At 37.4% G+C, this 26,174-nt stretch overlaps 1 protein-coding gene across 1 annotated transcript in view; it reads right to left on the reverse strand.

Annotated features, from left to right (window-relative positions):
• Window positions 1-15,807: 15,807 nt before the first annotated feature.
• LOC125246355 (protein FAM199X) overlaps window positions 15,808-26,174 on the reverse strand; it is a 38,388-nt gene continuing 28,021 nt past the window's right edge. The window contains exon 2 of the mRNA XM_048157329.1: window positions 15,808-17,501. Coding sequence (XP_048013286.1) covers window positions 17,328-17,501 — 174 coding nt within the window. The 3' untranslated portion in view covers window positions 15,808-17,327. The remainder of the gene's footprint in view (window positions 17,502-26,174) is intronic.

Raw genomic sequence — 26,174 nt, forward strand, 5'->3', positions numbered from 1 at the left:
GTCACGCGGCGATGCCTTCGTGCTCTGGTCATGTGGAAGAAGCCTTGGTTCCTAACCCAGGGACCCGTGCTGGGGACTTCTGGTCGTCGTGTAATGCTTACGACAGATGCTTCCCTCACGGGTCGCTCGGCTCAGGGTCTTTGGGAGGACCATCAGCTCTCCTGGCACATAAATCGGCTGGAGATGATGGCGGTGTTTCTTGCACTGAAACACTTCCTCCCAGACCTGAGAAATCACCATGTGTTGGTCCGTACGGACAACACTGCAGTGGTGTCGTACATCAACCATCAGGGGGGCTTGCGGTCTCGCCTATTATCAAAATTGGCCAGTCGCATCCTCCTCTGGTCCCAGGGAAAGCTCCTCTTGCTGATAGCAGCTTATATCCCCAGGCGGTTGAATGTGGGAGCGGACGCCCTGTCGAGGCAGGGCGCGAGACCGGGGGAATGGAAACTCCACACCGAGGTGGTGGAGTTGATATGGAAAACTTTCGGTCGAGCTCAAGTCGATCTATTTGCCACAGAGGAGTCAGCTCAGTGCCCTCTGTGGTATTCACTTCAGCACCCAGCACCTCTAGGGCTGGATGCCATGCTACAGACGTGGCCGAGGCTGCGTCTGTATGCGTTCCCCCCAGTCTCAATGCTCCCGGGAGTTCTGGAGAAGGTTCGCCAGGAGAAGGTCGACCTAATATTGGTGGCCCCTTACTGGCCGACCAGAGTATGGTTTTCGGACATAATGTCTCTACTTCAGGGCTCTCCCTTAGAGCTTCCTCTCAGGCAGGATCTCCTGTCTCAAGCGGGCGGCACGATTCTCCATCCCCGCCCAGAAATGTGGAAACTGTGGGCCTGGCCCCTGAGGGGGTGAGGGACCATCCTTCACTCCAGAGCTCCCTCCACGAGGAAGTTGTACTTATATAAATGGAAACTGTTCTGTATGTGGTGTGAACAGCATAAGTTGGACCCGGTCCATTCTTCTGTCTCTGACGTGCTTCAGTTCCTTCAGGAAAAGTTCTCGGAAGGTTTAACCCCTTCCACGCTGAAAGTATATGTGGCCGCTATTTCGGCTCATCATATCCCTGTAGGGGACTCCTCGCTGGGTCGAGACCCCCTAGTAGTACGCTTTCTCCGTGGTGCACTCAGGTTGAGACCTGTGGTGCGCACGAAGACCCCGACCTGGGACCTCGCTATTGTGCTCCAAGGGCTTGCTGAGGCTCCCTTCGAGCCGATAGAGGAGGTGTCAGATAAGTTCTTGACACTCAAAACCATCTTTCTTCTGGCTGTCTCTTCCCTGAAGAGAATCTGTGATTTACAAGCGCTGTCAGTCGCTCCATCTTGCCTTGAGTTTGCGCCAGGTATGGTGAAAGCCTTTTTGCATACCAGGCCTGGCTATGTTCCAAAGGTTCCAACAAGGGTCCCAGGTCCCATTGTACTGGAGGCTTTCTGCTCGCCTCCTTTTGCAAGTTTGGATCAGGAAAGGAAGAATCTGCTTTGCCCTGTAAGAGCATTAGATGCTTATGTCCACAGAGCTGCCCTGTGGAGGAAAACAGAACAATTGTTTGTATGTTACGGGTCCCCTAAGAGGGGGGGCCCAGCATCTAAACAGCGGATGAGCAAGTGGGTGGTCGAGGCCATCTCACTTGCGTATGAGACGGTGGGGTGCCCGTGTCCTCTGATGGTGCGTGCTCACTCCACGAGAGGTATGGCCGCGTCCAGAGCTCTCCTATCTGGTGTCTCTATGGACGACATCTGTGGTGCGGCTGGATGGTCATCCCAGCACACTTTTATCAGATTTTACAATCTTCACCTTAACATCACTCTGGGGGCCAGGGTGCTACAAGATAGCAGCCAGGCACTTGGAGACACGGCGTAGTTGGGATTGCGTTCCCATCACGTCATCCGACGTAGCGTCGATAGTTCCCACGAAAGGGAACGTCTCGGGTTACGAGTGTAACCCCTGTTCCCTGAGTAAGGGAACGAGACGCTACGTCGCGTGGCCGTATCTCCTGCATACCTGGTGCGCTTGCTTCAGACATTTTACAGAAGCTGGCGTGCTTTGTGTTCAGGTGTGCTTTATAGCTTCCTGATCCGTGACGTCACCCGCCTCTGACGTCACGTCTTTTCATTGGTTGGATACAGAGGTGCTTCACGAACACAAAAGACAGAAGGTTCCCATCACGTCATCGGACGTAGCGTCTCGTTCCCTTACTCAGGGAACAGGGGTTACACTCGTAACCCGAGACGTTTTCCACCAGGCTGTCAGAGTTGTGGAGATGGTAACGGATTTGAAGTAGTTTTGTTTTTTGATTGTTTGAGGTAAAAAGGCGAGATCAGCTATAGATGTTTTTTGGCATTGATTCTGTTCTAGAGCTATCCAATGTTTATTGTGGTGTTGATTATTAAGCCAGATGTATAAATATTGTAGTTGAGTTGCAAGAAAATAGTGACAAAAAATTTGGTGCTTCTAGACCGCCATGTTGCTTGCTATTTTGTAATGTTGATAGTGAGATTCAAGGTTTTTGTTTTTCCAATAAAATTGAGTAGTTATGGAATTGAGTGATTTGAACCAGTTGTCAGTTGGAGAGGTTGGGATCATAGAGAATAAGTATGTGATTTGAGGTAGTATTTTCATCTTTACTGCAGCTATTCTTCCAATTAATGTCAGAGGTAAATTTTTCCAGCAGCTTAGATTGTCTTCTATCATATTGAGTAATGGTATGTAGTTAAGATGAAAAAGCTCTGACAGCCTGGCGGAGATGTTGATACCCAAATATTTTATGTTGCCTAATTGAATGGAGGGAAAGAGATTTTGGGCTGCAGAACCCCATGAATCTTGAATTAATGGGAGTAATATGGATTTTGACCAGTTTATAGTATAATTGGAAAGAGCAGAGAAATTGTTAATAATGGAGAAAGTTTCCTGTAATGATGTCTGTGGGTTTTGTAGATGTAATAATAAATCATCAGCATACAGACTAGTTTTATATTCTTTATTTCCATTTTGGATTCCTATTATGTTTTTGTTTTTCCTAATTGCAGCTGCAAGTGGTTCAATGAATAATGCAAAGAGTGACGGGGAGAGGGGGCATCCCTGTCTGGTTCCTTGCTGAAGTGTGAAGCTAGATGATATGATCCCATTTGTGGTTATTGCAGCCCTGGGTGATGTGTAAAGTGTTCGTATCCAATGGATGAACGACTCTCCAAAACCAAACCTGCAAAGCGTGTGGAAGAGAAAATGGCAATTTACCTTTTCAAATGCTTTTTCTGCATCTAATGAGAGTATAATGGACTTTATTCTTGTGCGTTGGGCTATGTTGATTAAGTTAAAAAGTATACAAAGGTTATCTGATGCATGTCTGTTTTTAATAAAGCCAGTTTGGTCTGGGTGAATGAGTAATGAAATAACTGCCTCTAGACGTGTTGCAAGAGTTTTAGTTATTATTTTGAGATCTGTATGAATTAGTGAGAGTGGGCGATAATTGGAAGGTTGGGTTAGGTCTTTGTTCGGTTTTGGTATAAGTGTTATTATGGCAGTATTCATTTATGGAGGTATTTTGGAAGTTGTTTTTATTTCTGTTATTACTCTTAACAATAGTGGTGATAGGATGTCCCAAAATGTTTTATAAAATTCTGCTGGTAATCCATCAGGTCCTGGTGAATCCATCAGGTCCTGGTGGCATTTTATTTAAAGATTTATAGATTTCATTGACAGTTAGTGGTGCATCTAGCATTAGAGCTTGTTCATTTGGAAGTGTTGGAAGGTTGAGTTTACTAAGGTAAGTTTCTATTTCTGAGGTGTTGGGTGTGCAATCTGAGGCATATAAGTCACTATAATATTGTTGAAAAATTTTGTTTATTTCTTGAGGGTTGTGTGCTATGACGCCCGATTTATTCTGTATTGATGGGATTTACTGTCTTCTCTTTTTTGTGTTGTAATAGGTTGGCCAATAGTTTACTGGATTTATTACTGTACTGGAATTGTTCATATCTCAGTTGTTGTAAAAGAAAATCATTTCTTTTATTCAGGATGTTTTCTATTTGAGTTTTAACTAATTTTAGTTTGTATTGTATCTCTTCACTTGGATTTTTTTCCCGTTTCCCATAGCAATGATGGTGAGATTTTTGGAGAGTCGTTCATCTCCAGAAAGGATGCCCACTCTCCCTGTATAAGTGTGGTGAATTCTGTGTCTTCTAGAAGTGATGTGTGATGTGAAAACATCTTGAATGTTTTTTAATTTTAGTGTATGTAGATATTGTTAGCAAGACGGGGGCATGGTCACTGATTACAATTGGGTGTATTGTGTTGTCTGTGATGTACTGGGTGAGTGAGTTGCTAATGAGAAAAAGGTCCAGTCTAGACGATGATTGGTGGTAAGGAGAGAAGTATGTATATTCCCGGTCTGTAGGGTTCCTCATTCTCCAACTATCACAAAGTCCATATTCTTTCATATATTGTTTAATTATATCTGATGAGAGTGTGTGTCTTGTGTTACCAGTTGAGCTTGAACGATCTAGTTCTGAGTTAATAACCGTGTTGAGGTCTCCTGCTAAGATGTTATTTGCTTGATCTTGTAATACTGCAAAGAAATTATGAAAAAAAGATGAGTCATCAGTGTTTGGTCCATAGACATTGGCCAGAGTGCATGATATATTATTAATTGTTAAATTCATAATAAGATATCGTCCTTCGGGGTCAAAATGTATTGAATTTTGAATGATTGAAATGTTTTCGTTAATTAGGATAGAAACCCCTCGTTGTCTACTGTTGTATGTTGCAGAGAATATTTTGTCAAATTGTCAGAATTGTAGATTTTGTGACTCCTGTTGGGTTATGTGGGTTTCTTGTAAAAAGCATATATCAGCCTTCAATTTGGATAAGTAATTAATTATTTTAGTTCTTTTAGAGAGGGTGCGAAAGGTATGTACATTCCAGGTTATGATTTTAAGACTATGCATAGTGGTCATAGTTGGAGTCTATAGAGTAATACAATGATAAGAGGTGGAGGGGGGGAAGGGGAGGGGGTACATACAATTCATAAAACAAAGAACATGGTAAACTTGTGGTAAGACAGACAAAAGACTTATAAAACATACACCACAAAGATACACTAAATTAAGCATGGTCATAGGACTAGATAGTCAGGTTCGGTAGCACTAGGAGTTACAGCTTGTATAATATACGTTGCATTGTGGGTAAAGTGATCAGAAGAGCCAGGGTGTTATTTTACTGTCTTTAAATAGTTGACTATTGATGTACAGTTTGTCCACTATCAGTGATGTGTGTATGTTTTTGAGTTTGTGTTCTTTCATGATTGGATATAGAACTTTCCTTCGGAAATTAGTCATTAAGTCCAAAGTTTGTACCCTTCAGTTCTTTTCCTTTGCTTTTCACTAGTAACTTGTCCTGAAAATGTTCAAACTTAGCGACGATGTGTTTTGTTTGTGATTTTCCCGAAGCGATGAACTCGATGAAAGGTGATGTTGTGCAATGTTTCCGGTGATATTTTTAGCTGTATTTTCATGAAGTCTTTGACGACGTTTTCCATATTTTCGTTGTTTGTTTCTGGAAGGCCGGAGAAGATAAGCTATGAGTGATGTCTTTAACATCCTGATGTAACGGAATGAGAAGATCCAGTTTTTTTATTAATGCTTGCCATTAAACTGACCTCTCCTGCAGTGAGTAAATCATCTGTATCAGTGAAAGAGTCCGTTTTCCTCTTTTTCGCTGAGTTTCGGGGCTAGATCCATGATGTCTTGCTGTCTGTCGTAGTAGAAGTCAATATACTGTACGTATTCACAGTCTTTGCCATGACACTCAAAATTGAGCTCAGGTACATCCTGGCTACGTCCGAAAACTGGAAAATTATGTTTTTGGAGGACACATTTCAAGGTAGGAAGGCATCAAGGCACATCCGAATCCAATGTTAGCTTCACTTCCTGTTTCCTGAGATACCTTCATCTGATCGATTTTTGAAGCCAGCATAGATGTATCCTTCACTGCCTTTGATATCCCACAATTCTGTGCTTTACATTCTGTGACAGTTGAGTTAGAAAAATAAAGATGGCGTTCGAAAGTTACATTTGCTGGTCAGTTTGTATGTAGATGTACGTTTTTGACCAACATTTTCCACTTTTGATGTAATTTCTAACGAGAAATTACTACTGTAGTAATTAAATATTTGTTTAGTTCTCACCTAAGCTTGCGCTATTTTGCGGTAGATCATTAAACTGTTACGCTGCCTCAGAAATCTGTCCAAAATCAGTTTCGTGAAGTGCCCTCATGCACAAATGCTGCCTTACAAGTCATTGCCTCCTGATAGGACAGCTGCCTAGGTTTTTGGATGCAGCCCCTCTTTCCACTGATCATTCTTGCGATGTTTCTACAACTGGATTGGAGTCCACCTGTGGTAAATTCATTTACATGATTTGGAAAGGCACACACCTGTCTATATAAGGCATTGAAGGTCTCAATGAGCACAGTGGCCTCCATCATCCTTAAATGGAAGAAGTCCACCAAGACTTCCTAGAGCGGGCCGCCCAGCCAAACTGAGTGATCGGGGGAGAAGGGCCTTAGTCAGGGAGGTGACCAAGAACCCGATGGTCACTCTGACAGAGCTCCAGCATTTCTCTTTGGCCTGAATAGCAAGCGTCATGTCCGGAGGAAACCAGGTATTGCTCACCCCCTGGCCAATACCATCCCTACAGTGAAGCATGGTGGTGGCAGCATCATGCTGTGGGGATGTTTTTCAGCGGCAGGAACTGGGAGACTAGTCAGGATCGAGGGAAAGATGAATGCAGCAATGTACAGAAACATCCTTGATGAAACGTGATATTTTTTTTATTTTTTATTTTTTTAATAATTTTGCAAAGATTTCAAACAAACTAATTTCATGTTGTCATTATGGGGTAGTGTGTGTAGAATTTTGAAAGAAAAAAAAAAAGAAACAAAAAAGAATAAGGCTGTAACATAACAAAATGTGGAAAAAGTGAAGCGCTGTGAATACTTTCCGGATGCACTGTATATATATTTATACAGAGCAATAATTGTCTAAACTGTTTAATTCTCATTTATAAAAATGTTAAATGTTTGAGCACACAATTACTTACATGGCTGTCAAGACAATACACTTACTGTAAAGATGGATTTAAATGCTGAAAGTATTTCATGTCAAGATAATATATAATTGACACAAAAGCTACAGCACAATATGCAATATATTTCACACTTTAATTTTATTTGATGGAATTACGAATATTCAGACATTTCAGCAAAGCAGTAAAACCATACTAACTTGACCTTATACATTTGTATGTCTGGATCAAAATATCTAAGTACTAATCTTACAAATAGTGTAACAAATAACAAAAAATCTCTTCTCTAAAAATGTATTTTATTTAGACACATTGCAACTAAACATTTTTGGGAATCATCCCATTGTTTGAATATCTGCTCATTTATGTTTAGAGAGATCAAAGAGAAAATACTTTAGATGAATCTCTAAATTTTTGCACAATGTTGTTTTCTGTACATTTGCAATAAAGGAAGCTTAAATTATATGCTTAAATAACACATACTGTATTTAAGGTTTTAAAAAAGAAGTTTTGTAAATAAATTCTAACCTAAAATTACAAGATGTAAGACAACTGAATGTGTGTATTTTTTTTACACTAAACAGTAGTCCCTTCGCTTTCAGATTACATAAATATAAATCACAATAAAAATGATGAAATATTACTTTTTTCCACCTTTGCTAAGAAAGCATAAGTAATATTTTCAAAAATATTAAGTCAACAAACATGTTTAAAGTTAGTGTGTTCTATTAGTTTTTCATGTGAAACTTAAATGTCAAAGAGTTCCAAAACATAATTGTATGACCTTTCAAACAAATTTAAAGTAGATGCAAAATGAAGCCAATGACTTAATTTGTCAGTGTTCCCTCTATGCCTGGTTCATATTGTATGTACTTCTACAAACAGTAATTACACAATAAATTATGTACATATTAAAAAATGATCAGTGAAGATGTAATTGATTTTCAAATATTTCAAATATTAATCATTGTCCTTTTAATTTTAAACACCAATGCAACTACACCATTAGAAAAAAAAAAAAAAAAAAAAAGATGTCTGTATGTTTTATCTTCTGGGCAAATTGTTAATGTAAATCAAATATACAGGAGAAAAAAAAAATTATATATATATATATATATATATATATATATATATATATATATATATATATATATATATATATATATATATCCATCCCTTGTGCGGCCTTATGGACATTTTTGACTTTTTTTTAATCATTTTGCCTGTGTTAATGCCAACTGCATACATTTTGGCTCAGGTGTGTATTTTTATTTGCCTGGCTATCACCAGACCAAGCTCAATTTAAAATTGAACATTGGTCTGGAGAGTCGGTATGAATTTTCTACTGCACAAGAGGCGTGATCAACGAGCATTATTCACGCAATTGGATAGTCCTTCAACCAATCAGATCAACGATCCAGGTGACATACTTTGCAAAGCGACGCGAAAACTCCAGACAGGTTTAAGCTGCGTTCCATTCGACAGGGTCCCTATGCAGTGTTCACTGCTCCCTACTCCCTGAGCATGGTATATCCATTGAAGTGGACTTTGCTGACAATAATCACTCATTTGGAATGCACTGCAAACGTCATCAAAGAAAGTCAACGACGGTGTCGCGCAGATTATGATATAACAAATAAATAGATATTATAATTTACTTTCAAATTTAAAATGGACTCTTAACAGATTTGAAGCTGTAGCCTCTCATGCCATATGAAAATAAATTCTTATTTTGGTTAACTGTATAAATGTATTCTTAATCCACTGTCTGGGTCTCATCTTGTGCTCTTTCTTTTCCACGCGCAGCCACATAGTAAACACTTCTGAGATAAATAAAGTAAAATAAAAAATGACAGAGCCTCAGCTGCTTTTCAAAACTTTTACTTTGTCATGCCTATTCATACAATAAAATATGCAAATACACTCATCGTTATAACCATTCATACTTTCGTTCGTATAATAAGAACAAAATTTATGAATACTCAAAGTTCAAATGTAAATTCCTCCATCGGAGAGCCGTTTAAAAACTTTCAACAGCTCTGCTCCATCGTAGTTCTGACTGGTGATGCGGTGCGCAATGACAGTTGGGTGATTTTACCTCTCTACTTCCTGTGAAGTGATGTATCGATGTTCCCTTATTCCCTATGCCGTTCACAGTGCCCTTAGAACTGAACATGTTCGCTCCCTTCGGAATGGAATCTCACTTAATAAGATGGCGAAATACCCTGTGAAGTCCATTTCGCAGTCCACTTGCGGTCGAATGGAACACGCCTTTAGTTTGTATTGGTTTGTAGCATTGATCAACGGTTTGCAGAAGCAGCAATGGCATCGAGCGATTTTTGCAGGTTGTGCAAAAAAACATGAAAGTGAGTGGTATTTACACCCACTCGAGCGATTTGTTTGCTAAACTAAAGAAGTCATTCAGCATCATAGAGAGGTTAAAAGGAATTGGATTGACGGTCGTGCTTGCCGTCGCTTCTCTATCGTCATTGTGTTATACCCGCCAATAGCGAGCAAGGTGGATAAGCCAGTCTGTGATTGGTTCCCGCAAAAGTGTAACAGACACAGTAGAAATGAATGTACGGGTTTCCAGACTGAGTTGCCGGGCGAAATCAAATCGCCGGCAGATCAGGCTGGGTTTACCCAGTCTATATTTTTATTGGAATTTTACTATTTCACCCCCATTTACTTTAAAAAATATATTTTGCACTAGGTACAAAAACTAGTTCCTTTCAAACAGTGTTGCCAATTTAGGGATTTTGTCACTAGATTTAGTGACTTCCCTGTCCCTTTTGAGACTTTTTTCAAAAGTTAAGGGACAGATCTAGTAACTTCTTGGACAGTTCGTCTAGATTCTTATTTTGCCCACTGATCTATATTTATGTTTATATAGATCATTGAATTTGCCATTATGATGTCTATGATCTAGTGACATTTAGCTACCAGTTTTAGCTACTTTTAACTGAAAGCAGTTGGCAACACTGCCTCTCAGGGCCTTAAGGACAAAAATATCCCCATTGAAACCCATTAAATCTGAAACTCATTTTTTTAATCCAGGGGCCATTTAACTATAAAAAAGTTGCAGTCTTTGTTAATAGGCTTTCATTCTGTTGGCAAGGCTTCAAAATTTAAATTTTTACTATTTTTTAGCAGATGGTGCCAAGTTTGGCCCATAAAGCAAATACTGGCTTTATTCCTGATTTCTGCTTATGCATATTATAGAGCCAATTGGATAAATTATGCAGCTATAATTGTGTGGGTGTGTTGGTATGGATGTCAGAGTGTGGTTTGTATGTGTTATAAAAAATTGTGTGTGTAATATTTGAGAGAGAAAACTCTACTGCAAATCACAGATTCAACTACTGTGTGTACTAGCAGAGATTTGCTGGCATCTAATGGGGAAAATTTGGTACTGCACCCAAACAAAATCTTACTGAAAGCTAATTTTTTGAGATATCAACCTCAAATTTGGATCACAACTTGTATAGATTCATGGCTTTGATTTTTTTTTTTTTTTTTTTTTTTTAGCAGTTTTAGAGTTCAACATGTTTCATAAAATATATATTTTATATAAAATAGTGTTCATAAACAATTTTCATAAACTTAAACCTTTATAACTTTTTTTTTAGTTTCACTTTTTAAAATTTTCTTCAACAATAATCTGCCAAGAGTCTTCTTTAAAATGAGACCAAACTTAAATCTGTGCTCCCAAGCTTCAATTTTTTATGACAGTTTATTTGACAAGGACATTTTCACTATCGGCCTATGTGTAACTTTTTTAATTGAGGCACAAGATATATATATATATATATATATATATATATATATACAGTGCCCTCCACAAATATTGGCACCCTTAGTAAATATGAGCAAAGGTGGCTGTGAAAAATAATCTTCATTGTTTATCTTTTTGATCTTTCATTAAAAAAAATTCACAAAATTCTAACCTTTCATTGAAGGAAAAGAATTGAAAATGGGGGAAAATGCTCATTATGAAATAAATGTTTTTCTACAATACATGTTTGCCACAATTATTACTTATTATAAGTAAAATATCTTTGAAGTATATTCCCATTCACAATTTTTTTAGCACACCAGGGTGACTAGGAGCATGAAATTGTGCAGCCATGACTTCCTGTTCCACAGGAGTACAAATGTGTGTAAACACAAAGGCCAAATCCCCTTAATCATTCATAACTATGAGAAAAAACAAATAATATAGTTCTGATGTGCAGCAAAAGATTGTTGAGCTTCACAAAATAGAAAATGGGTATAAGAAAAAAGCTAACGCATTGATAATCCCCATTTCCACCACCAGGGAAATAATTAAGAAGTTTCAATCAACTAAAGATGTTATAAATCTGCATGGAAGAGGACGTTTGTCTAAATCAACCTAAAGTGCGGTGAGGAAGAAAATTTGAGTGGCCAAAGACTCTTCAAGGATCACAGCTGAAGAATTGCAGAAATTAGTTGAGTCTTTAGCCTCAGAAAGCCTAAAAAAAATTAGTTGTTCGGGAGGGTTTCAAGAAAAATCCTTCTTTGCACATCCAAAAACAAACTCCAGCATATTCAGTTGTCAGACAAGACTGGAACTTCAAATGGGACCGGCTTCTGTGGTAAGATGAAACTAAAAAATAGCTTTTTGGCAGCAAACCCACCAGATGGGTTTGGTGCACACATGGATAAAAAGTACCCCATGCCCACGGTTAAATATGCTGCTGGATCTTTAATGCTGTGAGCCTATTTTTCTGCTGGAGGTCCTGGACGTCTTGTTCAGATACATGGCATCATGGATTCTATCAATTACTAACAGATAAAAAATCAAAACCTGACCACTTCTGCTAGAAATCCAATAATGGGCAGTGGTTGGATCGTCCATCAGGACAATGATCCAAAACAAATACCAAAACCAACACAAAAATGTGTCACTGAGCACAAAATGAAGCTTCTGCCATGGCCATCCCAGTTCCCTGACCTGAAACCTAAAGAAAATGATTGGAGTGAACTGAAGAGAAGAAGCACCAACATGGAGCTGGAATCTGAAGGATCTGGAGAGATTCTGTATGGAGGAATGGTCTCTGATCTCTCCTCAGGTGTTCTCCAAACTCATCAGGCATTATAGAAGAAGACTCAGAGCTGTTATCTTGGGAAAAGGACATTGCAATAATTGGGTGCCAATAATTGTGGCCAACATGAACTAGAGAAAAACATTTATTTTATAATGAGCTTTTCCACCCATTTTCAATTGTTTTACTTAAATGAAAGGTTAGAATTAAGGGTGCCAATATTTGTGGAGGACACTGTAATATATATATATATATATATATATATATATATATATATGCTTCTTTAAGCAATAATCAGTATTTAGTGTGACCTCCTGGACTTCTTCCAATCTCTCAAGGAAAATCTGAGAAACTTCTTATCAGATTTTGAAAGTTTTCTTTGCCTTGCAGTACTTTTCCATTCCATTTAGGTTTAAGAGAGTCATTTTTTTCCCTGAATGTTTCTGTTTTTAATTCTGCATACAAATTTCCTGTATTTTCTGGTTATATTCTAATAAAGAGACTGTGAAATAATTATACCATTGCCAAAACAACAATATAATGGTGGCCTAAGACTTTTGCACATTACTGTATATATTTTTTTCAATGCTCTCCATATTAGACTGTGTCTATTAAAGATTCATGTTCATCACAAGTGTGGCAAACCATTAAAAAAACAACTATCATTTACAGTATGTGGTTCTGACTAAAACTGTACCAAGTACAGATTAAACTTGGTAACAGATGCAATTGCTTAATCATTTATTTTTATTTTCCCAAGTAAAGTGTGTTCAATAGCACATACATTTTTGCTGTGGTACCTAGGATCATGAAACTTCACTGCCACTTCACATGTACAAACAACCTTGGAGGCAGCAGTCTTTTATGGGTCTGTTGACTGCATGCACAACTCTTCTTGCAAACAATTTCATGTGTAGGTATGTGCACCTATGATGTTAATTCAGACAACTGATGAGATGTACATTAATTTACATTTACAGATATGATAATTGGTCACTGGAAATGTTGGTCAGACAATATTTACCATTAGCTTAACTTCAGAGAGACTTTATTATTACAACTAAAGATCTGGGGCCTCATGTATAAAACTTTACGTAGATTTACTCCTAAAAGTGTGTGCACAAAAGTTAGATTTTAAAATTAAAAAGTTAAAATTCCCTTTATAAAACCCAGTCAGCAGAAGATTGTGCGTACATGCATCTCCATCCCGAAATAACCATATGGAGCTTAAAATGGCTTGTTTTATTATGCATTACGTCATCTACATATTTCCATATGCATATTCCCAACCACATGATGCCTTTAACGGTACAAGACATTAGGAAAATATGAGATATGGACTATAAATGCCATTTGTGCAGTCACATTATATTGCTAAAAATCATTTAGTATCCTTGTCTCATTTTAGAATAAATATATCAACATATCCGTAAAAGAAATTTTTTATAAAATAGGGCCTACTTTTCAGAGAAGATTTTCAGAGAAGAGTTACTCTCATTCTTTTCCACTGGCCAAATAGTATTTTTAATTGTTTTAAACAAATAAAATGAATGTAATTTTGCCTATAAGGTAAATATATGTTTTAGAATGTTTTATACTTTTAATGGACACAGACTGGCCTTATTTTTTGCAGTGTAAATATAATTGTCCAACTCTGCAAGTCATTGACATGCAAATCTTACCATTTCCTATTTTCCCAAATTCTATCCTTCAAATACAATTGTATTTTTCATAATGCTGGGAAGATCACAGAAAGAGTTATCATTAGGATATTATCTGCCTGCACACGATATCAACATCACACCTCCATGCAGTAGTGGTTGTACAGTATTATCATCAGACGTATTTAAACCGGCCAATGGACCGTTCTACCACTGAACAAAAGAGCGCATAATTGATTATTGTTCTTGCGCGAAATATTTTCTTAGAACATGAGCTCAGGAATTTAGTTTAAAGAGGAATCATGCACCTGGCACTCTTCGCTGTCACTAAAACATGAAAACGTAGCATGCCACAGGAAAACCAGCACATCCAAATTTTTCTAAAATATTTCTAAATTCATATAATTTTTGTTTAACTTCTGGATAATGACAATGTAATTTGTTCTTAAAGGCACAATATGTAAGATTTTTGGATTAAAATATCCAATGTTAGATATTTTGTTGACTTGTGTACATGCATTATACCAAATGTTTCCAACAATGTTTAAATCCAGAGAAATCAGTGATTTTAACCAGTGTAATGGCTTGTGTCACTGCGTTGCCCGTCAATGACGTCATATTCGCGCTACCCTTGATTTCCAGTTTTACTTCTGTAGAAACCATGGAAACATCAAAGATGCTTTAATATATTATGCATTTTATAAGACAGGTGAGCAACTGTTTGGATACATTTATCGACAGAAAAGTAATGTTTGTTATATAATTCAACACGGGTAGTCTTAAGGCCTTTGCACACTGAGTCCGAAATTCGCATGCAAAATTTTCGCACGTTAAAAAATAAATTCGACCTCATGTTATGTCAATCACGTTTGCACACTGCCTCTGAAACTTTCGTCCATCATAAAAAAATTCAGATCAGATTCAATTTTCTGCGTTTTTCGCATCCGTGGCACACATTTTGAGAGACGTTTTGACAATTCAGAGCCACCGTACACAAACACCAAAATCCAGAATGCCATCTGACAAGTTGATCCACGTCGTCTACAGCACAAAGCAGTAGCACTGTATGAAAAACAACATGCGGAATACAAAGAGATAGAATATAAAGTCAGATTGTGCCAGTAGCAAAGCATCAAACTGAGCCACTGACATCCTGAAGTAATGAGGTGAGATGAGATGAGGTGAACTCTTTCTCTCCATCTCGGGATTGGATGGACCCAATATTTCCTCTTTCTTTTTCTCTTTTTAAGAAGAGAGAGGACAACTAAATCGTGCTCACTGCTTGAAGACTTAATTTTGTATAGTTTTGCAATTTTTTTCGCAACGGATTCATTAATACGCATCGGACTCAGTGTGCAAGGTCTCTGTGCGTGACGAATTTTTAGGATCACGAATATGAAAAAACGCATGCGAAAATTTCGGGCTCAGTTCAAGGCAACCGTGCCGTGTGTGAGTACACCCTTAAGCCCTATTAGGACGGTTAGTCTTCTCACATGGGTGTCTGTAAAAATAAATCTGCATGGCACCTCAGTGATACAACTCATTTATTCAGATGGCGATTTATTCATGGTGGAGGAGCAAGTTTAGTGATCCTACGAACCCAGGACCATGCTGCTCACGTGACCGCGTGATTGTCTGCAGTAAATAAAATATCATAAGCTTGGAATACTACAAATAAATTCATATTTAACTTAATAGGAAAATATCCTATTTATCGTGTGATTATTTATATCTCCTGTTTAAAAATAGGAAGATAGACACACTATAGTTGAAATGGTTTTCTGTCTTGTGTTTTATCTCAAAACGATGGATGTTATTTTAAAAATATGAAAATTAGCAGAAATAAGTTAACAAAGCCCCTTATTTACATCAGGTAAACAAAGCTGCTTGGTTTATATTTTAATGTATTTGTATATAATACATTTTGAAAATACAAAATTGTATTGCTGTAACGTCACATTTCAAATGTTTATGTGTTTTTTTTCCTCTTTCTCCTTTTGCTAAGGTGAAACGGTGATGAAATAGTTCTTGTAAATACTTCCCAGCATTTCAGTAATAAAAATGTACATATTTAAAATGCATGCAAATTACAGTGAAGCACAACAGTTATCGTACAGTGAATTTTGTATTAATCTCCTCTTGTAAACTAGAGAGATGTGGATTCGGATGCAATTAAATTATCACATGACCTTGGCATTTGTCGAAAAACAGTAGGTAATTTGGCCGGGGATTTTTATGTGGATGGTGGGAGAAAAACACTGACATTCTGGATTCGGACAGCAATAAAATCACTGACCAGCCCCTGTAAATGTTGAAAATACCGTACATCCCTATGAGAAACACTTACTGTCCAAATAGGGCTTTATTTGAATCTTTCTTGATTTACCGTAACATGTTTGTACCATGCCTCAGAGACAGCACTATTTTATCATGTGACTAACATAGCTTAATCAGAAAGAGCTTTATTTGTAGTAACAGTAATACAGCATTTTCTCCACCATGCAATATATTTTAAAATTAATTGCATGCCATTTACCAACACAAGTCATCCAGTTTTTATTAATATATTCTCATATCGATCTAGCTTATTAAAGTGTGCAACAAGTATCTCATACCAGCAACCAAGCCTAACGCACAAAGTAATGTTGAAACGACTTTAAACAAACACAAAGTATTTTAGTATGATTGTTTTGACCAAGTAAAACAGTGCTGCTTTAACTTACAATTATAATTTGTCAGATAAAGTGACCTGTTTGAGTAGTTCAGCACTTGCAGCTGTTTTATTAGAATGAAATAAAATAAAGTGAATTTAAGTGATCAAATGTAACTGTAACAAAGTTCAGAGAAGGAGGCGGATGCTAAACATAACTTTAATTGTAAAATAAACAAGAAAACATAAGGAGCAGCAGCGGCTGACTGCGGCATATAAGCATTATAAAAACAGCAACGTAAACTGTCCCAGGCTCTTGGCCCCGCCCCGCTTCAGACCACAATAAAGTTAATTTTAACTTTAATACATTAGCTCACCCATGAGCATGATTTCTGCCGAGTCTTGTTGGATTGCTTTCCATTGGCTGTGGAAGTGAATACGACTACCATGAACTACCATGATTTCACGCCTTTATTATTGTTTTGAAAAAAATGACCTCTAGCAGCGAAACTTACATACTGTGCCTTCAACTCCATTAATGAGAGTGGAATATTTAATCTAAATGTGTAGCAAAATGAAAACAGAGTTTAAAATCATTCTATTTACTTCATTACTTTGCTCACTCCAGTAAAAGAGTGCGTACGCAAGGTCTAGAGTGTGCGGACGGTGCGCACATATTTACACTAAGTTTATTTTTATAAATCCTGATATGTGCATGGAAAATTGCGTACACACATTTCAATGCCTTTTTTGCGCATACACAACATTTATACATCAGGCCCCTGATTGCCGAGAGATGTCTAGAACAGAGTAATTAATGCTGCATGGAAGAGGCTTAGAAGGAACACTGAATAATTCATTCTCGTCACATCAATACATCAACATCATCACAACGGTCTTCCTCCTCTGTGACTTTAAGTGAAAGGACCTCCTCATTCAGGAAGAGACCACTCAATCTCTCTTTGCGAGCCTGTCTCTGCTCCTTCAGCTGGCGCTTACGTAAAGCCTTCTGCTGCATTTTCCTCTGCTTGGAGCGTTTCTGTAAAAGATGATGATCACAGCAGAATTAAGAATAAAGCATTTAAAGTTGGGATGCACCAATTAGGGCTGCTTGATTATGGCAAAAATCATATCAATATTTTACAATATGTGTAATTTTAAATAGTGAAATTTCACAATTATTGATACTTTAGCAAAAACTAATACTAGGTTAACTAATGTAAGAAAAAGTTCCTTAAAACAATTACATAAAACAAGTAAACAGCAATACAGTAAGAACAAATAAAGTAATTACAAACAAAACAGACAAATACAACAGAGTGAAAATACAAATGAAATAAACAGTGTTTTAAGTTTTTCAGGAAGATGTACAAACAGTGGTATTCAAATAAGTAATAGCCTACAAAAAAAAAAAAATAATAATCAAATGTAAAATAACTCCATAGTCTTACTATACACGTTAAATATAGGTTAATCCTTATTAAAGCTACTTAAGTTATTGAGTCAAGATCAGTGAGTGATTTTCCTGTCATTTGATGTTTGATTAAGGTATATTAGGCTGCTGTCACTTTAATAGCTAATGCACAGATCCAATATACTGTTATACTAGAGCTGCCCCCTAATAGTCGAATAATTGTTAGTTGAACAGAAGAGGCTTAAACCAAAATTTCAGTTGGTTAGTCGCTTGTGGTAAGTCACGCAGACCGCGAGGGACAGATCGTTAATGACAGGTCAAGTCAAGTCAAGTCAAATTTATTTATATAGCGCTTTTACAATTGGTAATTGTTTCAAAGCAGCTTTACATATTAGAAGCACAGAAAAAAGGGAAGTGGTTAAAAATGAGCTGTACAAACAAGCGTGGTAATATGTAACATATACAAGATGGTGCTACATTAAGCCAATGTCGGCTGACTCCCAGGGGTGGAAAAAACCCCCTAGGAGAAAAACCCAGCGTGCTAACACTGGGAAAAAAGTCCTAGGAGGGAAAAAAACCCCTTGGAAGATATATATAATATATGTAAATGGATATGGAGATCAAAATCTGAATTATACATTTTTATTATAGAGATTAAAAATAGGTCCTTGTGGTAATTACAGTATGTTGGGCAGGAAATCCAAATGTTCGCCTATCATCCATCAACCTCAAATATGTAGTAGCCTCAAATATATAGTAGCTTGCTCTAACATTAACCTAGATAAATGTGCGCTATTATTATCCATGCATGTCCAAGTATCTGTACGGAGTGTGGAAGCTAGAGTATAGCATGCTTACTGCAAGACATGGTGGCGTCAGCGCGATCATTAAAATTTTTTTCTGCTAAAAGTGGAAACAACTTAAAATACTCCATTTATGGTTATACAGATAAACTCACAATAACAACAAAACGTTGTGCCTTTGTAAAATAAAGAAAACAAACAGGACGCGCTTTCTGGTGTCTCGGTCTCTCTGAACTGGAGCGCGTCACAAAAATTAAATCGAAAATCAGTGTATAGGTTAATTGCCTTACAGACATGAGAAATAAATCTATCCGCTTGTTAAGTCGTGACGTAAGGTACGCCATTTCCGGGTCCAAGCCTCGACGCGTTTCACTTGAGAATGCCATCTCGATGTCGTTTATGAGCACTATTTATTCATAATAAACATTTAACATTTTAAAGTTAAACATTTAAAATACTTACAGTCTACACAACAGTCTCCATGGTCACAGCATTACAGATATTAATATTTTAGCGATTTATAAAAGATGAATCACTGTCTGGCCATCTGGGATTTTGGTATGGAGATAAAGGTTATGATTATAATATATTTGGTAGCATCGTGTGTGTATATTAGCACCGTTTGTTGTTTTCTTGTGGTATAAGATAGGGCGTTTGACTCGGAAGCGCTGCCGCGTGAGGTCAGACTTAACAACCGAATAGAAAGTTTGAAATGTCTAATTTAAACAAACCAATATGAAATGAAATATTCTCTGCTATGTAACCCACATTAAAGGTGCATTTTCTCTCTAAAGGCACGTTCATTATACTGCGGAGATGTATGTAAATAATTAAAATGTCTCCTTGTTATATTTTCCCCCCGACACATTCATAATCATTACTTTTGCCAGTGGTTTATGGCAAGCTAATTTTTTCAACAATACCACAGCAGTACAATCTTTTGTTGTGTTCTCGTCATTTTACTGACGACTGCTTCTCAAACCTCGGGGAGTTTAATGCAGGATTCACAAAACGCTTGGTCGAAAAAAATATGGATCAATGACCAGTTTATTTGGACCAGCTGGCTCCTCTGAATCTCAACCTGTAAGTAGGATTAATAATTGATGTTTATATTTTCTAGCAATCATTCAAAATTCATAGTTTTGTATGTTATGTTGTGTAACGTACACCAGTCTGTCTCCTGCTAACCGGCTAACTCACGTTTCTGTCGTTCTGCTATTCAGATGTAGGTCCAATATTGTCTAAAAATGTGTCGATTAATGCAGCTTGTCTGTCTTATTACTTGGAGTAATGATCAAGGATGAAGCAAGACTTTTGTTTACAAAGTCTAATGCATTATCAGCTATTCACGTTTGTGCTCAGCTAACATGCGACTTTACAACATACAAATAATGTTTTTTTTTTCCTCTGCGTTTTTATTACAGTAGAGTGGAGCTCTATCTGTATTGTAATAGGATGTTAAAATGCTAGTCCATGCTAAGTAGTTCAAGTATTCTCTCTGTAAACAGTAAACACCCATTGTAATGTCAAACAATGATATAGCCATTTTTCTTTGTTAACACTCTGGAGTCTGAGGTATCTCCGGTGATACCACCTCGGTTTTTTTTCTTACCAGTGTGAAAGAGACTCAAAATACTCTGTCAATGTTGCACATACAATTAAGAGTTATACATCATTTTAATCTGTTGAGTATCTTCTTTTATTTGTGTATACTCAGAGTAAAAACAAAATGTTGTGCTTTTTGCAAAATAAAGAAAACTAACATGATGCGTGATCTCTCGTCTCTCTCTGAAGGAAGTCCAATCTGATAGTTCTCAGAAAATGAAATGCAACTTAGTCAATGCTAATGACAAAAAAATGAGAATTATGTCTAAAAAAAATGTTGAAATGTCAGGTTTTAAATTGTGTAAGTCAAATCGAAAACAAATATTCTCTGTTTATGTAATCTGTATGAAAAAAGAGCCATGTCAGAAGTCTGTGATTCAGCTCATTATCCACTAATGCGGCCACGCCCACGGAGTGAGCGCTATTCAGATGCAAATTCTGAGGCAATATTTAATATTCGTGTATTTATTGTCTTCAAAAGTGTTTTGCATAGCCATAGTTAACGATCTCTGGAAGCCTCTGTTAGTTCCTGGATTGTCACATGGCCTGTTCTTCTTTAGGAGGCATTTGTGGACTAAAGGTGCACAGAGCGCCCTCCGGCTGCAAGTATGAATTGAAAACACAGTATCCAACGCTCATAGTAATGACAATAAATATTGAATAAATATTACTCCTCTGTATAGAAAATTTACATAAACATATGAGAATCCATCAATCCAACACTTTGCATCACAGAAATACATTATATTTTAAAGTATATAATAAAATACCATTATTTTAAATTGTAATAATATTTCGCAGTATTGCTGTTTTTTCTGTATGTTTGATATACACCATAATGAGCTTTAGACATGATCACAGAGGGTTTTTTTTTTCACAGCCTACCTGACTGAAGGGCCTCATTATTATGCAGGTCATTACAGCTCATTATGCGATTCTTTTGTCTTCTCAGGTGTGAATTACAGGATTATTCATGATGATTCACGCCTCCACGCATACTGTGTTTCTTGACAAAAAGTGTCTTACAAAATTTAAATCTCTCTGTACGAGTAGACAGGATAATTTTTACATAATTTTGAAGAAAAACTCTAGTCTACAATCTCCAATACCCAGAAGTCTTGTGAACACAGATTTAATTTTTTTTTTTGGCCTTATTTCAGTGACTTAAGTTTTTTGTTTTTTCAATAACCACGTATAAACGTTATTCCTTCAAAAATACAAACATGTACATACATGTTTCTCGCATATTACGATAGCCTAGTTTGTGCTGAATACAGTGTAATGACACTTTTTCCATTAATATGTTTATGAACAACAGAAAAAAGCACAAATGTCAGGGCATGTCAAAACTTCTCCAGGGCCCCAAATCAGCCTCAGACTCAAGAGGGTTAATAGTTATGACGAAAAAGTCTGTACACATCTATTTTAGAAGTTTTCAGCTTTGCTTGGCATTCTGATACAGTTCCCATAGGTGCGCCTACATAAAGTATAACAGTGATGCTGATATCACGCCTTAAAAAAAAAGTAACTATGGAGACACTTACCAGTCGTGATTGCGAATCAGTTTCTGGTTGATTGACTACTTCAGACATTTCATCGTCGGACTCGGGCTTCAATTGATACAGTAAAATCAATGCTATCTTTTCTGCCCATACATTGTATACAATGTCTTGCGAATTGATAGCTGTCATTCAGTTATGGCAATGGGCGCGTGATGTGCGCAGTAAACCAATCAGAGCAGTGTTGGCTCATGGAAAGAAGGGGTTTAGAGAGACTGATTCATTGAACTGCTTCAAACTAATCATTTACCAATGTTTGGTGAACTGAGGTGAAATTAAATGTATATTATGAAAAAATGAAAGTGTTTTTTGACCTTGCATGCATGTAAACCTGTTGTAGGAGACTCCCAAGACATTATTAGGAACCTTAAAAAAGGCATAATAGGGGCACTTTAAATGCTCATTATGCTTTAGTATTCCTCTCAGTATGTATTTAAGTAATTAAATTAATATAAACGTGCCATTAGTCGACTAATGGCTTAAATGAACAACTAATAGTTTACTAGAAAAATCTTTAGTCAGAAGCAGTCCAGCGTTACACACGTTTTCTTTATCAACTGTGTGCATTTACTTGTAGGGTTCCTATACATTTTCCAATTCAAAATTCAAAATACTTTTCCAGAATGTGGATGAATGTGGATTATTATTATTAGGGCCAAAGCCAAAGGCTGAAGGCCCTATTGTTTCTTTAGGATTATTATTAGGGCACAAGCCAATGAAATGGCGAAGGGCCGTCTTGATCACCTAAGGATTATTAATATTAGGGCCCGAGCACCAAAGTGCGAGGACCCTATTGGATTTCCTCCGTTTATTAGGGCCCAAGCCAATGTAATGGCGAAGGGCCCTTTTGATTCCCTAAGGATTTTTTTTTTTTTTTTCATCTTCCGGGGCTTTTTGGGGGCCTTAACATGCTCAAAAACTCTTGAAAATTGGCACACACATTGGAATCTGCGGCCATCAGGGCCGGGCAGAAGCTGGTACCCGGGCGTTGGCAGGGGGGCTTGACAGCGCCCCCTTGAACAAAGTCTGAAAACTTGGTCCATATATTAAACACACTTGCATGTATTAGTATGAAACTTGGTACACATATAGACCTCATTGGGCCTAACAACTTTCATGCTCTAAGAGTTACGTCATCTCAACAGGAAGTCGGCTATTACGGGTTGTTTGAAAAATGCATGCTCTGGAATTTGATATACTCCTCCTAGGCGATTAATCTGATCACCACCAAACTCGGTCAGCATGAAGTCAAAACATTGATGATTAAAAATTGCTAGCGGATTTTTGATATCTCGAACGGTTTGGCCATGGCGAGACAACGAATTTATGGTGAGAAAAGGGAAACAGGAAATGTGTTATAATGTCTGCATACATTGAATGATGTTTATGAATCTACAGCAGTGTGTTCGTTATAGAAGTCTGATCACATGGATGTGACTATTGTGAGTCAAAGTAATAGCGCCACCAACTGGCAGCAAGAACTTTCAAAACTGTCACTTTCAAAATGCATTGAGTTCACTCTTATTTTTACCTGATTTGCTTCAAACTTCATCAGTGTAATGTCAATACACAGCAGATGTAGACCTGTGACAGGATTTTTGATATTTAGGGCCCAAGCCAATGTAATGGCGAAGGGCCCTCTTGATCCCCTAAGGATTATTATTATTATTATTATTATTATTATTATTATTATTATTATTATTGTTTTCTTTAGGATTATTTATTAGGGCCAAAGCCAAAGGCTGATGGCCCTATTGTTTCTTTAGGATTATTAGGGCCAAAGCCCTGTAAAGGGCTGAAGGCCCTTTTGTTTTCTTTAGGATTATTATTATTATTATTATTAGGGCCAAAGCCAAAGGCTGAAGGCCCTATTGTTTTCGTTTATTTTATTATTATTAGGGCCCAAGCCACTAGGATTATTAGGGTCCGAGCGATTTTTGATACCAAACGTTTGGCCGTGCGAGGCAACAAATTAATGGCGAGAAAAGGTAAACAGGAAATGTGTTATAACCTCTGCATACATTGATTGATGTTTACGAAACTTCAGCTCTGTGTTCGTTGTAGGAAGCCGATCACATAGATGTGACTATTGTGAGTTAAAGTTATAGCGCCATCAACTGGCAGCAGGAAGTGTGTTATTTTCAAAATGCTTTAAGATCACCCTCTAATTTTTAACGAATTTGCTTCAAACTTCATTAGAATAATGAGAAGACATAACAAATGAAGACCTGTAAAAAGATTTTTAATATTTTTCAAACACTGTTGCCATAGCAACAGATCAAACTTCAATATTTGTTTTTGGATGGGTTTGAGACACTTAGCATGCTTCAAATTGCATGAAACTCGACTGATATGTCAGGATTGTCATCCAGTAGACATGGGCAAAGCCTCAAAAACGGGCAGTAAGGAGGGCCTCTATAGCGACACCTTTTGAAAAAAGTGGGGGTTAGTTTAACCTACAGTCACCAAACTCGGTACACACATTGATCTCATTAAGCTGGACAACTTTCTAATTTAAAGTCATTAGCTCAGACCAACAGGAAGTCCGAAATTTTGGTTTGAATGTGAATTTTTTCACCCTCTCTCTCCCTCTCTGTGGTACCCCCCCTCCAACCTCCCCCTCGCCCCTCACTCCCTTCTCACTCCCTCAGTCTGACTCTTGTGTGTGTGTGAGAGAGTGTGTGTGTGAGAGGGTCTCTGTCTGTTTCTCTCTCTGTACTTGTTTTGACTATACTTGTGAGGACCAAATGTCCTCACTTATTTTGTGGAATACTTTCACAACCCACTAGTGAGGACATTTGACTGGTCCTCACTATTTTAAAAGGCTTATAAATCAGCCAAAATATGTTTTTATTTAAATCTAGTGATGGTTACATGTTTCTGTGATAGGTTGGTTTAGGAGTAGGGATTGGGTTAGGTGATAGAAAATATCATTGACCCAATTTAAAATCAATGGAAGTCTATGCAATGTCCTCACCAAGACAGAAGTACAAACCTGTGTGTTTATGCGTGTGTGTTTACCCATTTTTTGATGAACTTATAGAAATATTGAACTCCAAATGATAACTTCACACTCATTTGAAACTGAACCATGACATTATATCTCTATTTGGATAGGACTACTTTTCAAATGTCATTTGAGTTACAACATACAAGACTTAAATCTTTGTTTTGTTTTGTTTTTACAAAGGAGAGTGTGTGTTTTCTCGATATGGGTGTTATAGAAAGTCATGTGCTGTGTTTGCAAACATTATGTACAACGCATGTTAATTATTAATTATTTATAATTCACATTTATTAAAAATCACTATTTAAGTACATTTCACTTGATTTTATAAAAGTGGCTGTTTAAAATAAACTTGCATAAGTGAGCAGAAAAATCTAGACATGTACCTTACTACTACCTGAGACTGATATTAAAATCGTCTTTGCAGGTTCTGTGATTTGGCTCTATTAATTAATTTATTATTTATTTTTTTCATCTTACACCATACATATTGAAATTAAATGAAAGCATGCTTTTTGGTGCATAAGATTGGTGCACAAACGATAGTTCAGGGAGGTTTAAAAACACATGAAGAGAAGTGTTAGGATTATACAACATCAGCAATCACACACATTCGCATTAGACTGGATTAGATTTCTCAGAGCACTGTGGAGTTTGAGCAAATAACAGTATATAATTTGCTCTGGAATTTTTATGGAGGTTGTCTGAGAAAAACATAGACATGGCAGATTAGAATGATATTCTGCACTCATTTGAAATTGACTTATGACATTCTATGACATGAAATTCATCTAAATTAATCAAAATCTTATGGATGTGGTTGTTGTGGTTTGTGATCAAATGGGCACCAGCTGCTGCAGTAAATGTGGTGTATTCAAATACATTTTATAACATCCTTTTGTGTTTACCCCCTTTAAATGCCTATTGCCCGCTGTGTACAGTTGCCCTGAAGCCACCGGGTTGGCGATGCAACCGGGCTTGGGCCCGCCATCGCTGCATGCAGCTATATTTAGGGCCAAAGCCCTGTAAGGGGCTGAAGGCCCTATTGTTTTCTTTAGGATTATTAGGGCCAAAGCCCAAGGGGCTGAAGGCCCTATTGTTTTCTTTAGGATTATTATTAGGGCCAAAGCCCTGTAAGGGGCTGAAGGCCCTATTGTTTTCTTTAGGATTATTAGGGCCAAAGCCCTGTAAGGGGCTGAAGGCCCTATTGTTTTCTTTAGGATTATTAGGGCCAAAGCCCTGTAAGGGGCTGAAGGCCCTATTGTTTTCTTTAGGATTATTATTATTAGGGCCAAAGCCCAAGGGGCTGAAGGCCCTATTGTTT

This window comes from Megalobrama amblycephala, linkage group LG14 (assembly GCF_018812025.1).
Source record: "Megalobrama amblycephala isolate DHTTF-2021 linkage group LG14, ASM1881202v1, whole genome shotgun sequence".
Taxonomy (NCBI): Eukaryota; Metazoa; Chordata; class Actinopteri; order Cypriniformes; family Xenocyprididae; genus Megalobrama; species Megalobrama amblycephala.